Consider the following 16,475-nt stretch of genomic DNA (forward strand, 5'->3'; position numbering starts at 1 on the left):
CTCTGCCTCCCTGGTTAATGCGATTCTCCTTACTCCGCTTCCCGAGAAGCTGGGCCTACAGGCATGCACCACTACGCCCAACTAATTTTTTGTATTTTTAGTAGAGACGGTGTTTCAGCATGTTGGCCAGACTGGTCTCGAACTCCTGACCTCAGGCGATCTGCTCAGCTCACCTTCCCAAAGTACTGGGATTACAGGCATGAGCCATCGCACCCGGCCAGGTTTTTTTATTTTTATTTTTTTTAACAAGACAACTGACTTCCTTAAGAGCATGAAAACAGAAGTTGCCTGGCCTTCTTATGTCAAGGCTTATAAGTCTCAGAATGTCACTTCTACTGCATTTTATTGGTTAATTAGTTACAGGTCCAGCCCAGGTTCAACAGGAGGGGAAATCGATTCCACATTTTGATGGAGGGTTATAATGTCGTACTGCAGGAGGGCATGTGCGATGAGAAGCAATGTTGTGGTCATTTTTAAAGCAATAATCTGTGACATGCATTTTCCTACATTCTGTTTTCCTTTTCTCCATTCTCAGAGGTAGCTACTGTAATCAATGTCTATATTTCCCATTCATATTTGTATAGTTTCACCAGACTTCTCTCTAGCACTGAATACTCTTCATACTTTAAGCATTTTCCACATAGGGCAAAACAAAATCTTGAGGAAATCTCATAAATCTGAGGTCACAAGAAAAGTAGCCTGTAGAAAAGGAATTTCCTAAACTATAGGCCTCCTGCAGAAAAGTTGACTGAATGGTTCATCCTTTAAATTGGGTTGCAATGTTTTCCAGCTTGAAGATCTTCTTTTATTTTTTATTTTTGAGACGTGATCTCACTCTGTCACCTAGGCTGGAGTACAGTGGCACAATCTCAGCTCACTGCAACCTCCACCTCTCCAGGCTCAAGTGATGCTCCCACCTCAGCCTCCTGAGTAGCTGGAACCACGGGTGCACACCACCATGTCCGGCTAATTTTTAATACTTTTGGTAGAGATGGGGTTTCACAATGTTGCCCAGGCTGGTCTGGAACTCCTGAGTTCAAGCAATCCACCCACCTTGGCCTCCCAAAGTGTTGGGATTACAGGTGTGAGCTGCTGTGCCTGGCTGAAGATCTTTTTATTAAGATATCCCTCCATACATAGTTGTTTTTTGTTTTTGTTTTTGTTTTGTAACCTTGGGTTGAAAAAATAGATAATTGCAAATCACACGATCTTAGTAATATTTGTAAATTTTATATGTATTAATCACAGCTGCGCTTTATTCATTTAAAAATTCAAAATATGCTTTATGAAAAACTTTTAATTATATAGTCTGTAGATTATTTTTGATGTACATATACATTTGTAGAAATTACCATAATAACGCTATCACACGAGATGTTTGTAGCTAACAGGTTAGGAAACTTATGCCATACCTCACACTTTGCTGAATTTTCCTCTGTGTTAGCTCACAGTCCTCCTTGCATTATGCTCCTTGCACTAATCAGTACCTGTGCCAATATGTATACTATCCCTAGATATGCAAACTGCTATCATCCCACTCTAGTCCCTGCCAAGCTCTTGGCTGAGATTCCTTTGCCCTGGCTCCACGTTGACTCACTTTGTCATTGTCTCTCGCCTACACCCTTGTGATAGCCATAGAAAATCTCTCACATGACAATAGGTATTGATAAGCTATTTCATATTTTACTTCTTTTTCAAACTGGACATTTATCTGTAATAAATAAATGGCTCGTAAACAAAAATTAGACTTCACAACATGTTGGTATAGCAAATGTCCCTCACGGCAAAGCAGGAGAAGATATCTGTTTCTTTTTAACTTAGTTGCTTCTCTAAATATTTTAAATTATACCTTCTGTCTATTAAGGTATAGGTTCTTTTTTTAAAAGTCCTTTCTTAAAAACTATTTTTGGCTGGGCATGGTGACTCTTATGTGTAATCCTAGCACTTTTGGAGGCTGAGACGGGTGGATCACGAGGTCAGGAGTTCAAGACCAGCCTGGCCAACATCGTGAAACCCTGTCTGTGCTAAAAATACAAAAAAAAAAAAAAATTAGCCAGGTGTGGTGGCAGGTGCCTGTAATCCTAGCCACTTGGGAGGCTGAGGCAGGAGACGTGCTTGAACCTGGGAGGCGGAGGTTGCAGGTTGCAGTGAGCCGAGATCGCGCTACTGCACACCAGCCCAGGCAACAGTGCAAGACTTGGTCTCAAAAAAAAAAAAAAAAAAGAAAAGCCACTTTTTTTTAAAAAAAAACCTTACTTTTTGGAAAATTATTATTTGGTCAGCATAGTCTAGATACACTTCAATTATTCTTTACCAAATGCTTTATCCAGCAATTTACTCAATACATATTTCATGAGCAGCTATTATATGCCAACACTATTCTATGTACTGACAATTACAGCATTAAATCACATAGACAAAGTTTCAGTCTTTGTGGTAGATTGGAAAGACATATAATATTGGCAGGAATAACTGACCTGGAGATTAAAAAAAAAGAGTGGGCAAGATATGGACAGATTGGATTGCTATTTTAGATAAGATCAGGGAAAGTCACTAGGAGAAGGTGACATTTGAGCAGACACTTGAATAAAATTGGAGGAGTAAATCACACAGTTATTGGCATACGGGGTCTTTCTAGGAAGAGGGACCAGTTAAGTGAAAAGGCCCTGAAGCAAGACTATGCATTGCTTATTCAAAGAACATCAAGTTGGTCAATATGAGGACAGGGCAGTGAGAAGGGAATGAGAGGAAGCCAGGAGGTGACTTTAGCAGATGATGCTAAGCATTTTAGACTGAATTCTGAGAAGACATGAACCATCCAAGGTTCATGTACAAATCAATGACATGCTCTGGCATGCTTTAAGTTATAAGTCACTCTGGCTTCTGTGTCAGTAAACTCCGGGGGAATAAGAGCAGAAACAAGAAACTGCGAAGGAGGCTATGGCCAAAATCCAAGTGAGAGATCATGAGGGTTTAGACCACGGTAGTAGCAGTCAGGAGATGAGATGTGGAATTTTTGTTATATTTTAAAGCTTGAGTTGACTGAATCTGCTGAAGGATAAATGTAGGGTGTGAAAGAAAGAGAGCAAAGAATAGATGACTCTAAAGTTTTTGATGTGACAACTGTGTGCGTACAGAGATGAAGTAAATTGAAGAAATTATGAGATCAGTTTTGATTATTCCTGAATAAGTGCTAATTAAATATTCAAATTAGTATGAAAAAGTAGTCAGTTAGTGCTGTGGTTTGAATGTGTCTCTCCAGAATACAGGTATTACCAATTGATAGTATTAAGAGGCAGGGCCTATAAGAGATGATTAGGTCTAAAGGGCTTCTCCCTGATTAATGGGATTAAGACTTACAAAATAAGCTTCATGCAACATTATTCCTCAATAAATCCTCCAGAGTAAGAATAGTTAGGAAGTAGAAGAAGTTTGAGAACTGGAGTATTGTCTGAATCAGAAACACTGTAGCATCTAATGTTTGGAAAACGGGAGCAGAAACACTAAAGACTATGATAAGAAATGATATAAGTGTGTGTGGGGAGGGGTGGGAGTGGTTAGTTTTCATGTACAGTACAGTGGCAGTCAGTTGCCTAGCTAGGAATTCAAACGCAGGTATTGCAACCCAGATGATTATCAGAAGGCTATACTCTAAAGGAAGTTTTAGTAAGACCTTTTAACTATTTTTGAAATCTTAGATTAATAATAGGAACTCTAAAGCATCATTTAATGAATGCAAGAAATAGGTTTTCACTAGTAAAATTGTGGGTACTGAAAATATGTGGAGATATATGAATTGCCTGAAATATTTTAAAGAAATTCTACACTCTTATTTGGACAAGGTTTATGCGCCAAAGGAGCTTTCCAGCCTTTACTTTTCGCAGTGATTCCCAAGGCATGATTCCAAAATAATGTCTGTGTTTGCACAAATCTTTTATAGACTGTGTAGTCAGAACCCATAGAGGATAGGAAATTGGGACTTCAACATGTTTTCAAAACAGTCTTTATGACTTCTTTATATCTATCTGCTAATAAATGTGTATGTGTACATACAAATATGTGTATATATGATATACAAAAATATATGTGACTAGGGCCAGGTGCGGTGGCTCATGCCTGTCATCCCTGCACTTTGGGAGGCCAAGGTGGGCAGATCACCTGAGGTCAAGAGTTGAAGACCAGCCTGGCCAACATGGTGAAACCCCTCCTCTACTAAAAATACAAAAATTAGCCTGGCGTGGTGGCGGGTGCCTGTAATCCCAGCTATTCGGGAGGCTGAGGCAGGAGAATTGCTGGAATCCGGGAGGTGGAGGTTGCAGTGAGCTAAGATTGCGCCATTGCACTCCAGCCTGGGTTACAAGAGAAAAACTCCATCGGAAAAATATATATACATATATGTGTGTGTGTGTGACTGTGTATATGTACATATATTCATTATGTATATGAACATTCATATACAATGTATGAATTTGGTGTCAGACATACTTTTTTTGTAACCTGGTAGAAACATTTTAGGTAGAGTTGCTAGCCCATAACTATTTCCAATAATTGGCAGATAACACTATCCAAAAGAAACTCAAGTGTTGAGCATTCATTGACTTAGGTCACTTTTCCACAATGTGGTCAGTGATTTAGAGTTGTCTTGGGAGATAAGAAAAACACAAAATGAAATAAAATAACAAACCAAAAGCAAAACAATGTTTCAAACATGAAAGTAGAGTCATCTTGGTTAAATGGTGAACAATTAGCCAATAAAAGGAGAATGAGATTTATCTCTGGGTTAGCAACATGGAAGTCACTGCTAATGTTAATAAGAACAGTTTGTTTTTGGAGTGGTGTAGGCAAATGCATGATTAGTATAGATTCAAGAAAGAATGAGAGAGTAGGAAGTACAGACCATAAGAATAGACAAATATTCCAAAGAGGTTTGCTGTAAATAGGAGCAGAAAAATATAATAGCTGAAGGGGACTGGAGATATGACAAATGTTTGTTAAGGTGGAGGAATTATAGCAAGTTTTAGAGGAAAAAATAACGATGCAGTAGAGAGAGAAAATTTTGGGAGTAATATCTTTGAGAAAATGAAGAAATGGGGTCTCATCAGGGCTGATGTTCAGCAGACACGCACAACCAAAGCAATAATGACTGCTAAGATACTAACATACTTTCAGGACAGTTTGTAAATAATTGCTCTTCTGAGCCCCTTGAGTGCTCCCACCCCCAACCTCCTTTCCCTTGGAACTTCTTGGACCTGCCCACCATCCAGAAACTAAAAGGTAACAATTGGAACAGAAGAAAGCCCTACAGACTGCTTTGGTGCTATGTTTGTGCTTCTGCCATTCTGGTTGTTAAATGCTTTGACTTTCACTCAACTATCCAGAGTCCAAATGAAGATGTCAGTCTTAGGAGAAGTAGATGGGTTGATAGATTTGGAAAGGGTATGATGTTCAGGTTCTCTTTTCAGTGCTGTTATTTTATTTTATTTTATTTTATTTATTTATTTTTGAGACAGACTCTCGCTGTCGCCCAGGCTAGAGTGCAGTGGAGTGCAGAGTTTTGCTCTGTTGCCCAGGCTAGAGATCTGGGCTCACTGCTATTTCTGCTTCCTGGGTTCAAACAATTCTCAGCCTCCCGAATAACTAGGGCTACAGGCATGGACACCATGCCCAGCTAATTCTTGTATTTTTAGTAGAGACAAGGTTTCACTATGTTGGCCAGGCTAGTTTCGAACTTCTGACCTCAGGTGGTTCGCCCACCTGGACCTCCCAAAGTGCTGGGATTAGAGGCATGAGCTACCGCGCTTGACCTCAGTGCTTTTATTTTCTCACAAATCTAAGACACTAAGAGTAAAAAGAGGCTAGGGACCTTGTAGGTATAAGGGAAGAAGGTGTGCTATCAGTGTGTTTTGGAATAGGAAGTTAATTGATCAGGGCAATATGTAGAGTTTATAGTAGATTAGCCATGTCTTGGCATCTTGCTATGGAAGTAGAAAAGAAGAAGACAGAGACAAGGGAATTGAGGGTATTGAGTAGGGCGTGATTATCAAAATGAGCTGTCAAGTTTAAGCCAGTTAAGAAGAAAATGGGTATAGGGTCAAGTGAGAGGCAGTACCAGGGTGGCAGGGCAAACAGATTATAGGTTCTTGTGTAATTGAAGAATTGTTGAATGTGGGGTACCCCTAGGAGTGAGTTGGAGAGAGAGAAGTGGTACTTGGAAGACATTTGAAATTGACAAAGAATGAGTTTTTAGTAATGACAAATTCCAGTGAATTACCCTGAGAGGAGTTGGCCGAGATGGTGCGATGGCTTGAATGTTGTGCCTTCCAAAACTCACGCTGAAATTGAGTCAGCAGCATGGCAGTATGAAGAGATGGAGACTTTAAGAGGTGATTGGGTCATGAGAGCTCTGCCCTTATGAATGCATTAATCCATTGCTGAATCACTAATGGGTTCTCATTGGAGTGGGACTGGAGGCTTTACAAGAAGAAGAAGAGAGACCTTAGCTAGATCATTTAGCCTCTTCACCACGTGATGCTCTGTGTCACCTTGGGTCTCTGTAGAGATTCCCCACCAGCAAGAAGGCTCTTACCAGATGGGACTCCTTCAATTGGAGGCATTCATAAGTGTAACAAACACATTCATTTTCTTTATAAATTACCAGTTTCAGATATTCTGTTATAAGCAACTGAAAATAGAGTAAGACAGATGGGATAGGGTGATATGGCTTGGCGGTGTTCCCACCCAAATCTCATCTTAAATTGTAGCTCCCATAATTCCCACATGTGGTGGGAGGGACCTGGTGGGAGATAATTGAATTATGGAGGCGGATCTTTCCCATGCTATTCTCCTGACAGTGAATAAGTGTCATGAAATCTGATGGTTTTATAAAGGAGAAGTTTCCCCTACACAAGCTCTCTTGCCTGCCACCATATAAGATGTCACCTTGCTCCTCATTTGCCTTCTGCCATGATTGTGAGGCCTCCCCAGCCATGTGGCGTCCATTAAACCTCTTTCCTTATAAATTACCTGGTCTTGGGTGATGTCTTTATTAGCAGCGTAAGAACAGGCTAATACAATGGGGTATAAGCTCATCAGAATAAGGAAGTCAAGGCCCGGCGTGGTGGCTCATGCCTGTAATCCCAGCACTTTGGGAGGCTGAGGCAGGTAGATCACTCGAGATTAGGAGTTCAAGACCAGCCTGGCCAACATGGTGAAACTTCCTCTCTACTAAATATGCAAAAAATTAGCTGGGCGTGGTGGTACACTCTTGTAATCCCAGCTACTTGGGAGGCTGAGGCATGAGAATTGCTTGAACCTGGGAGGTGGAGGTTGCAGTGAACCGAGATTGTGCCACTGCACTCCAGCCTCAGTGACACAGTGAGACTCCATCTCAGGAAAAAAAAATAATATTAATAAGGAAGTCAAGGAAAGAGAGATCAGGTTACCAGAAGGAATGACTCTGTATGTTTATGTATACGCTGAAATCATCAAGTGTACTGTGATGACAGAGAGTGAGAAAAAAAGGGCTCATCTGTAAGGAGTAAGAAGTTACCCAGAAGTGTACAGATAATTGCAATAAGGGTATGTAGTAGGTGACAGAATTTGAGGATATGAGCTTTAAAGAAGTTGAAAATATTTAAAAATAGGAAAGACATATGTTCTAAAAAAGGCAATAAGATAAAAACCATGGCACCTCCAGGTCCAATGGGGTCTAGGGTATGTTAGAAGATACAGCCTCTAATTTAGAGGGCTCTTGGAAGAGCAATGTCCCCAGGTGACCCCTGAGTTCCAGTAGGAAAAGAAGGGAAAGGGAATAGTTACAAAGGAGATATGGGGAATTTTGTGAGTAACTGATTGTGAATTCCATAGGGTGAGGGGACTTGAGCAACTGAGGAAAGTTGAGAGCATGAATAGGGTCGGGGAATTTACATATGTTATGAGAGTCCAGACAAAAATGCTTCAAGGCCTGGAGTAAAGAGGCCTAAACTGTACGGTTGGATTATTGTCCTAATAGTCTCTATTATGGGCTGAATTATCTGTCCCTAAGATTCACATGTTGAAGCCCTAGTCTCCAGTAATTCAGAGGGACTGCACTGCAGACAGGGTCTTTAAGGAAGACATTTGGGTTAGCCCTAATCCAATCTGCAAACTAAAAAGAGGGATTTCAGAAGAAACCAAATGTTCTGACACCTTGCTCTTGGACTTCTAGCCTCCAGAACTGTGAAAAACATATATAATAATTTCTGTTATTTAAGCCATTCAGTCTGTGGTATTTTGTTATGGCAACCTTAGAATATTAATACAGTCTTCTTGGTGAAAGTGAATAACAGTTCTAATTGCATCCTCATTTTTGGAACTGTTCTCTTAGGTATATTATGCTGATGAGCTAGGAAGCACTGGGGGCCAAGGAGACAGATAATTCTTTCCAGAAGTATAGTTCTGTGGGTCCCCTTTCCTGTTTTGCCAAGGTCCAGTGTAATTTATTCATTTGCCTATATTGTTTTTTTAACTTACTTTTAATTTGTGATTCTTACTGATAATAAAATTGGATAACTATATTTATTTATTTATGCAACAAATATTTATTGAGTGCCTATTATGTGCCAAGCACTATTCTAGATACGCGGATATTAGGGAATCAAACAGATAAACCCCTGCCCTCACAGAGCTTACCTTCTAGTAAGGTAAGCTCTAACTGGGGGTTGCCTTTGTGGAATTTGGTAGTTTTCAAACTGGAGTTTTCATTTCTTATGACCAAAGTCTCCCTACTCCAATCCAAGCATTTTATTGTTACCAAATTCACTTTATAAAAGTAGAAAATGTATCATGTAATATCCAACTAGAAAAAAAATCAATTGATGCCTCCATATTGCCTTATAAATAAAATCCTTATTTCTCTCTATGGCATTCAAGTTGTGATTTGATGCTGAATTACTTGTTTGGCATCTGCCCCAAATTAGGGATCTGTATCCATCCTGAGAAGCCTTATGCTTTCTCTTTTATCGCAAAATGGACATTTCAGGACACCAAACGATGTAAACTTGTTACAGAAATTCACCATATGTTCATTCCCTATAAATACTCAAAAGATACTAGCTCTTCCCCGTGTTACTGTCAGTCCTTTGCTAGAAGTTGCCTACTCTGTAATGCTGAGCTCTAATTGTTTGCTCAGCTTGGGGACCTATACAGAACAGGTGTGGAGTAGAAGAAGGAAAGCCCAACTATGGGGTGGATTTCCAGGTCATCTGCTCTCGTACCTGAAAAGGGCTCCTGGTTTTCATTACTTTTTCTGCTGAAAGCAGCCGATTCTTTAAACAATAATTGTGGCTATTATATATGTTTCCATTTTTTCTCTAGGCCAGAAATGTGGATATTTTATGCATATCTTACTGTAAGCGCATCATATTTTAAGCATATCTTACTTTTGGCATATCTTACTGTAACAGTCACAGTCTAGGTAGGAAACAGGAGGTGCACTGTAAGTGATTTTACTGAAAAGAATGTAATGAAGAGACAATTTCAGAGGTATTAACTGGGTTAAGAGAACTATGGGAGGCCGGGCGTGGTGGCTCGTGCCTGTAATCCCAGCACTTTGGGAGGCCGAGGTGGGTGGATCACTTGAGGCCAGGAGTTCCAGACCAGCCTGGCCAACATGCCAAAACCCTGCCTCTACTAAAAATACAAAAAATTAGCCAGGCGTTATGGTGCACACCTGTAATCCCAGCTACTCGGGAGGCTGAGGCACGAGAATCACTGGAACCTGGGAGGCAGAAGTTGCAGTGAGTCAAAAGGAACTAGGGGAAGCCATTACACTCTAGGCCTGAAGGGACACTGGAAACAAATTGTTTTATTAGAGACCCATGAGAGCTGAGGCCATGGAAAAGAGGCCTCTAGACAGGCCCTGTAGTCATAGAGGGACAGGACTGTGGCCAAAATTTTGGGTTAAAGGAAAGAAGAATACTCTGATATTTCTCTCCTCCCTTCTTTTGATTTTCTGCCAGTGCTTCCCATTGGTCAATCACAACAGGAAGCCACAGGTCAAAGGGGCCTAGTGATTTATCTGTAGGCATCCAAGGGCACGGCTTGGTAGAGAAGTAGAAACAATAGATTTGGGGAGGGAAACAGAAAATACTGCTATTATAAATATTCTCTAGACCACAGGAAGTTAAAAAAAATTACTAGATTACAGGACAATTAAAAAATGCCCATAAATCTACCTTTCTAATACCACTTCCTTCTTATTCCCACATTTAACTTGCTGAGTGTTATCTCTGCCTAGCACTGGGGTGGGTAAACTTTTCCTGTAAAGCATATTTTTGACTTTGAGGCTTAAGAGGCAAGGTCGACAATATTATGTCCTATTTATGTAGTGATTTAAAATGTAATTATTTGAACATATAAAAAACAGTCATTCAAATTCAGTGGGGTAGATTTGGACTGTGGGCTATACTTTGCTACCCTCTGGCCTTCAAAGTCTTCTAAATTTTTGCTAGCCTAAAATCCACCTACTTTTCAATGTCAAGTTCAAATAAAACCTCCCCTACGTGGCCTCTCATACTGGGACTCTGAGCTGTGAGTGACAGAAAATCAACTATTACTAGCTTAAGCAAAACTGAGGATAAGTTCAGAGTTTGCGAGTTGTAGATCCCAGAATCCAGGAGTTGCTGAAATGCCAGCTGCTCTGGGGATATCCTGCTTTGCTACTGTGGTAACATCAGAACATGCCCTCTTCATCTCCCTTTCTCTTCTCTTTGCTTCTGTCTTCAGTTTGGCCTCATCATCTCCTAGAGGCAGATCTTTTCCACAAGAAACAGAATATGTAACTCTTTATGTACCCAGGAAAGTATTCTGTTTGACCTGTCTTGGTCACCCAGCCACCCTTCGATGAACCCATGTCGGTGGAGGAAGGGGGAAGAGTGATGGGGTAGTCTCGAGGTTCAGACATGGCACACGTTTGGGGGAGAAGCTCACCTCTGAGGAGTAGGGAAAGAGGCAGTTTCCCAAAAGGAGGATGCATTCTGTTGCCAGGAGATGAAACAGGAGAGGTTGTCTATTTTAGAGAGATAGAAATGTCACAATTACAATCCAATGTGTGCAGCGCTATAACAGAGATAAGGCTGACGCCTCGTTATCACCCACAGTACCTAACATCACACTTGGTAGACACATTCATGCGATTTTGATGAATGAATGACTCAGTTCTCCCAGCTGATTGTGTACACACTCTACTCCAAACTGGCCCAGAATTTTATCAGCTGCTCTTCATTCTGTACGTTGTATTCGGGGTTTTTAGGGCCATCTACCATCTCTCCTCTAATTCCGGGTGCAAAAAGAGTGTATGAGACAGAGGCAAGCATGCAGTAAACATCCTGTGTTAATCTCAATCCCAGAACCAGACCACAGAATGCTGACTACACCGCTCACGGGAACGACTATGTTTTAGGTGACCCGCGTGGCCTTTTTGTTGAGGCCTTTAGGATACAAAGCCCCCACCTAAAGACGCGACCCTCCCGTAGGAAGGGGGGCAGGGCCCGGGGGCGGGAGCACAGCGGGGCCCCAGCCTCAGGCGGCGCGTCACTGAGCACAAAGGAGACAACAGTGAGGCGGCAGCGGGCGCTGATCTTCGCTCGCCAGCCACTCGCAATTGCGGTTACAGACCTGCAGCTCCCCCGCCCCCAGCCGGCCCGCCCGCCTTTCTGTCTCCTCTCTCCCTCCGTACTGGACGGCCCCGGTCCATTTCCGGGCTCCGGATATTTGGTATCGATTGGGGCGGGGGACGCGGAGCAGGTGGCCGCGGCGGGGCAGCTGGGCCGCCAGCCTGGTGCGTCGGGGGCCGTCTCCCGCTGCTTTGGTCACCAGCCCCTGCCCGCCCGACCCGCTCCGTTCTCCGGCCTGCGAGCCCTGCCGGCCGGACTTTGCGCCGCGTCCGGCGCTGCTGCTGCGCTCGGGGCCCCGCTCGGCGCCGGCGGTGACCGGGAAGCCCGCGTTAAAGGGGCCCCCGGGACCCCGGCCCGGTATGGCTGAAGTCAGCATCGACCAGTCCAAGCTGCCTGGAGTCAAGGAAGGTAAGGGCCCCGGAGGGAGGGCGCGCGGGACCCTCCCCTCTCCCAGCCCGAGGTTCTCTCAGGTCAGGGGCGTTGCCATTTCGGCTCCCGCGGCTCTCGCCCGGTGCCCGCCCTGCGTTGGCCTTGCCTGGACGTGAAAGGAGTTGAATTCAGGTTCTCGTGTGGGACGGTGGGCAAGTCTCCGACGTTCCAAGCCTGTTTTTTTCTCGTGGGGGTGGGGGTGGGGGTTGGCAGCACCCCCAGCCAGTGGCTGTGCCCGTGTTCTCGTGCATCGCAAAGCCTCAGTGAACGCTGAGAGCCGGGTGAATCTGACTGACTACGCTTCTGAAAAACCGAGGCCCAGCCTGGCTGGCTTGAAGGCTGGGAAGTGGAGAGGGGCTGACGTTCAGTTCCGTGTGCAGCCTTTGTTTTGAAACATGACTCTTTCCCTCCTTCTCTCCCTACTTTTCCTAGGCCGGCGTCTGGCTGGCTGACTTTCCCACCTTCCTCAAGGTTTAAAAGTTTAGTCTTGGCTGTGTTGTGCGCGGGCGGGAAGCCACTATGAGCATTTTCTTACAAACAAAACAAAACACGCACACACACACAATAGTGAGCGAGGGGAACAGGGGACTGATGGCCTTGTCATTGCTTTTTGTACCAATGTCCAGGAAAGTAGAGATTAGTACTGACCTGGCTTTAGCTGACAGCAAGTAGCCTTTTGACTTCCCTTCTCTGTTTTTCCACCAGCTGCCTCAGGACCTAGCGTTTTTTACTGAGATCTTAGGTGCTGGATCGCCTTATGCCTTGAGTTATCTTTGTTTATTCTTTGGTCCTAGGAAGCATAGACGCTCCAGAGTGCTGACGCAGACCCCTAAGTTCCCAGGGCTTGCAAAATCGGCTTCTGTTGTGAAGGTCATTTGTATCGACTGAATACTGTAGCCTGAGGTGTCTTGGAGATGTGGAATTGAAAATAGTTTTTGCTTTCTTGGAACCGCTTGTTTTATTGCCAACTTAATTTGACTCAGGTGGTCTTGTGTGTGCTCAGGCCAGCCCAAAAATCTCAGGAAAATGAGGGACTGCTTGATTGCTTTCTCAGAGTTTCAAGCACTAGGAGACTAGTGACTGGTGGTCACTGATTTTATGTAGAATTTCTGATGGGCCTAGTTCTGTCTTACTGTTCCGGAAGGGTGTTAAAGCTTAGGCGTGAGATTTTAGCGTTAATACTTTTCTACCTTTCTGTCCCTGGTATGGCTTTGATGAAGACTTAGGGCTTTCACCTGTAGAAAACAGTTTTCACTCTGCTGTCAAGACTAAGGAGGCTGAGTGATAGGAAAGGCGGATCAATACTTTTGAGAGTTCTTATCTTAGAGATTGTCTGGTTATCCTTTACTTTTGGATATGAGGGTTTTTTGTGTGCGTATGTGTTGGGTTTGTCTCTAGAGAAAGAGTGATCCTTGTGCAGTGTGTAGTGCATGGTGAGTAGAATGAGAATTGGAGTTCAAACAAAACCTGGTATGTATAGTATTAATCATATGGTGCTATGATTTTATCCAATCCCCTATTCATGTGAGTGACCTGGAAAAAACATACAACTCTTCATATACATTTATATTACCCTTAGGTCTTCTGATTTCGTACCAAGACATGAATGATGTATTCTAACATATTATTTCTCAAGGAGTTCCACAAACGCCTTCCATATAAAAATGCAAGATTTTTCCATTTCCACACTCTAGAGGCTAATACATTTAAATTAGCTTTCATTTTGCGTAATACGGTGTTTGGCAATCTCTTTTATGTAATCTGGTAAATTGGTAAGAAAATTCAGTGTGGCTCTTTCATTAAGTTAGAATTAAATATTAATTTTGAAGGTGGTCAGGAATTGATGAGATCACTGTCTTTGTAAACATCTGACTTTTCTAGTTCCAAGATCATCAAAGGAAATGATGTATTATACTAGGAATGTCCTACTAATGGTGGTGAAGTTTTTGATCTGAGAAGTATTCAAGTCTAATAAAGTGTATCCTTCCCTAATATAACTCTTAATTATGGCCCAGTTACTCCCTAACAGTGTCTTTATCCTAATTAAAGAGAATGAAGCTTGTGCCCCTGATAGGGTAAAACATGCGCAAACATTGAGACTGTGGTAATACTGAAACGCCAACTTTATTTGAGAAGGGTTAGTAGTAGTAATTAGTTTAATATTCTGATGCAGATTTTTGAACCCCATTCAAAAAAATCCCTGTATCTGTCTCCTCTACTTTTTAATTTAAACTTTTGATAGGTATATATGCAGTTACAATTTATATTCAATTTGGTATCATGGGGGTAGATTCCAATAGAGATTAAGAAGAATAGTGCAGTGAGTGTGTGCCCGTTTCCATTGCTGTTTAGGAGGGGATGGGGCACCCTGTGACCTTTTGTCGTGAACATTTCAATAGAGGTCGTGGGTAGCAGCTGACATTAGGGTAAGGGGATATTTAAAAATCTTCTTTCCTAGGTTGAAATCTAATGCTTGCTTACTTAGTTTTTAAGGAAGTCAAAAATATTCATCATTTGGACAGACCTTTTGAAAAAACACACACACATACATCTATGGTAGTATTTATACCTTGGTAAATCTCTTAAACTGGGAGACAAAGGGAAATGATTGAGTTCATATGTAGGTGAAAAGAATCAAGTCAACTAAGTGTCAACACATCATTTTTTCTGGTTAAAAGTGTGTTTGGAACATCTGTATACTTTTTGTAATGGAAAACACTGTTGCCAATATTCAGGAATAATACTCTATTTCTTCTGAAACATTTGAGGTTCTAGATTTGAAATAATTTCCAGCCATTTTAAACTTCAGTAGGTCTATAACTGAAATGCAAAATGCAATTTGCGAATGTTAGGGAAAGGAACAGGCATGTTTCAACAATATTCTGAAAGTTTCTTAGAGTTCAGAGCTGAAAACATATTTTTCTAAAAAACACTTTTAATCAGTTGACAAACTTACATTTTTCGGGGGGTCAGTTTTAGCTTCTTCACTGAATTTTTCTTTTCTGAACCAGCAATCAAGACTCCCTACTTCCTTTTGCTCTCCAAGTTCCTGTATCGGTAAATGAATTGTCCACTTGCTGTAATTTTGCCATTTAGCCCTCTCTAACCAAGATGTTGATCGAGGCCTTTCTAGACATTTTGGCGTTTCATCAACTTCTTTGCAATTTCTTAAGCATTAGAGCTTTACCACTTTTAGCCATGCAGTGCATGCTTTCAACCTCTCCTGTTTTCTCCAAGTGTTAATCTTTATTTTTCTTTCCTTACAGCAGTTCTCTCAATCTCATTTTTATGTTCAATTCTTACATTCTTTAGGTGGAAAGTTCCACTGTCTCAAAGCTGGCGAATTCTGTGTGTGTTGGTGTGCATGTGTGTGCTTAACATCTGAAATCAGTTTACCTAGGAGTGACTTACTTCTTGAAGTACAGGTAGCTAGCTATTCTGGGAGCAAATCCTTTTTCTTTAGTGAAAGATACAATTTAATACGTTTTTAGAAATGTCTGTAAAAGGAAACATACCTAGAAAGCACTGATTTATTTTAGGTTCAGGGCACTCCAGTGGCATAATGTGTTAAGTTAATGGCGTACATCCAGACCTTCAAGGGGGAAAGATATAAAATCATGTCTGGTACTATCAGTGAACCCAGTAGTCTAAGAAATTTAGAGCTTCTCACATGCACACTAGGCATCTAAACAGATGGCAGTGTCCATGAGATGTACATATATCTGGCTACACGGCAAACCCACTTTCCCTGTTTTTCAAAATTTCCGTAACAGTTTTTGTTTTGGTTGTTGGTTTTTCATGAGACCCTGGCTGGATCTCTTGGAGCTAGGAGGTTTATGTCTTAGTTATCTTGCTTTACCCTCATTTGGATGAATGTCTTTTATGTAATCAGCAACTATTCAGTAAATATTTGCATGTGTGAATAAATGAATGAGTGAATGAATGAATACATTATTATTCTCTGTTGGTTTAGGAATCTTGTCTCTGGCATAATTATTTTGTATTCTTTTTCAGAGTATAAGCTTTTAAAAGGCAGAGATAATACCTTTTAAACCATGTGTATCACTTATTTATACCAGCATTAAATTTATAAAAACTTCGAATTTTTTTCTAATTTTTTATAGGTATGTCTTGTAAATAGAATTCATTCAACATAGATATGTATTACATAGAAAAATTAAAGAAAGTAATTTGTTGCTTTCTTTTCTGACTTTGGAGATAATCATTAAGAATAGAATTTTAGTAAAATTTTCTAAATGCGATTTTGTGTTTTTGATTTTTACTTGAGTAATAATAGGTTTAATTTTTTGTTCTAAGTACAAAGCAATATCACTCAATTTGGGAGCAGGAAGGAATCTTAGATAATTTGCATATCTGCTGTGTGCCGCATGT

At 41.4% G+C, this 16,475-nt stretch overlaps 2 protein-coding genes across 8 annotated transcripts in view; one reads left to right on the top strand and one right to left on the bottom strand.

Annotated features, from left to right (window-relative positions):
- The window catches only part of UTS2B (urotensin 2B), a 63,670-nt gene extending 50,742 nt beyond the window's left edge, over window positions 1-12,928 (bottom strand). For 3 of the 6 annotated variants that reach the window (XM_057301976.2, XM_034957902.3, XM_034957901.3), the window contains exons 1-2: window positions 12,732-12,928; window positions 10,969-11,047 (exon numbers count right to left, since the gene is read on the bottom strand). The gene's annotated coding sequence lies outside the window, so the exon portion shown is untranslated. Of the gene's footprint in view, window positions 1-10,968; window positions 11,048-11,141; window positions 11,311-12,189; window positions 12,432-12,731 lie in introns of those variants that run through there. The other 3 variants (XM_055110789.2, XM_063603028.1, XM_055110790.2) reach the window with 3 other exon arrangements.
- The window catches only part of CCDC50 (coiled-coil domain containing 50), a 63,281-nt gene continuing 58,169 nt past the window's right edge, over window positions 11,364-16,475 (top strand). The window contains exon 1 of one of the 2 annotated variants that reach the window (XM_003804459.5): window positions 11,364-12,062. In XM_003804459.5, the coding sequence (XP_003804507.1) occupies window positions 12,014-12,062 (49 nt within the window). In that variant the 5' untranslated portion in view covers window positions 11,364-12,013. The remainder of the gene's footprint in view (window positions 12,063-16,475) is intronic. The other variant, XM_003804460.7, reaches the window with a different exon arrangement.

Source organism: Pan paniscus, chromosome 2 (genome assembly GCF_029289425.2).
Source record: "Pan paniscus chromosome 2, NHGRI_mPanPan1-v2.0_pri, whole genome shotgun sequence".
NCBI lineage: Eukaryota > Metazoa > Chordata > Mammalia > Primates > Hominidae > Pan > Pan paniscus.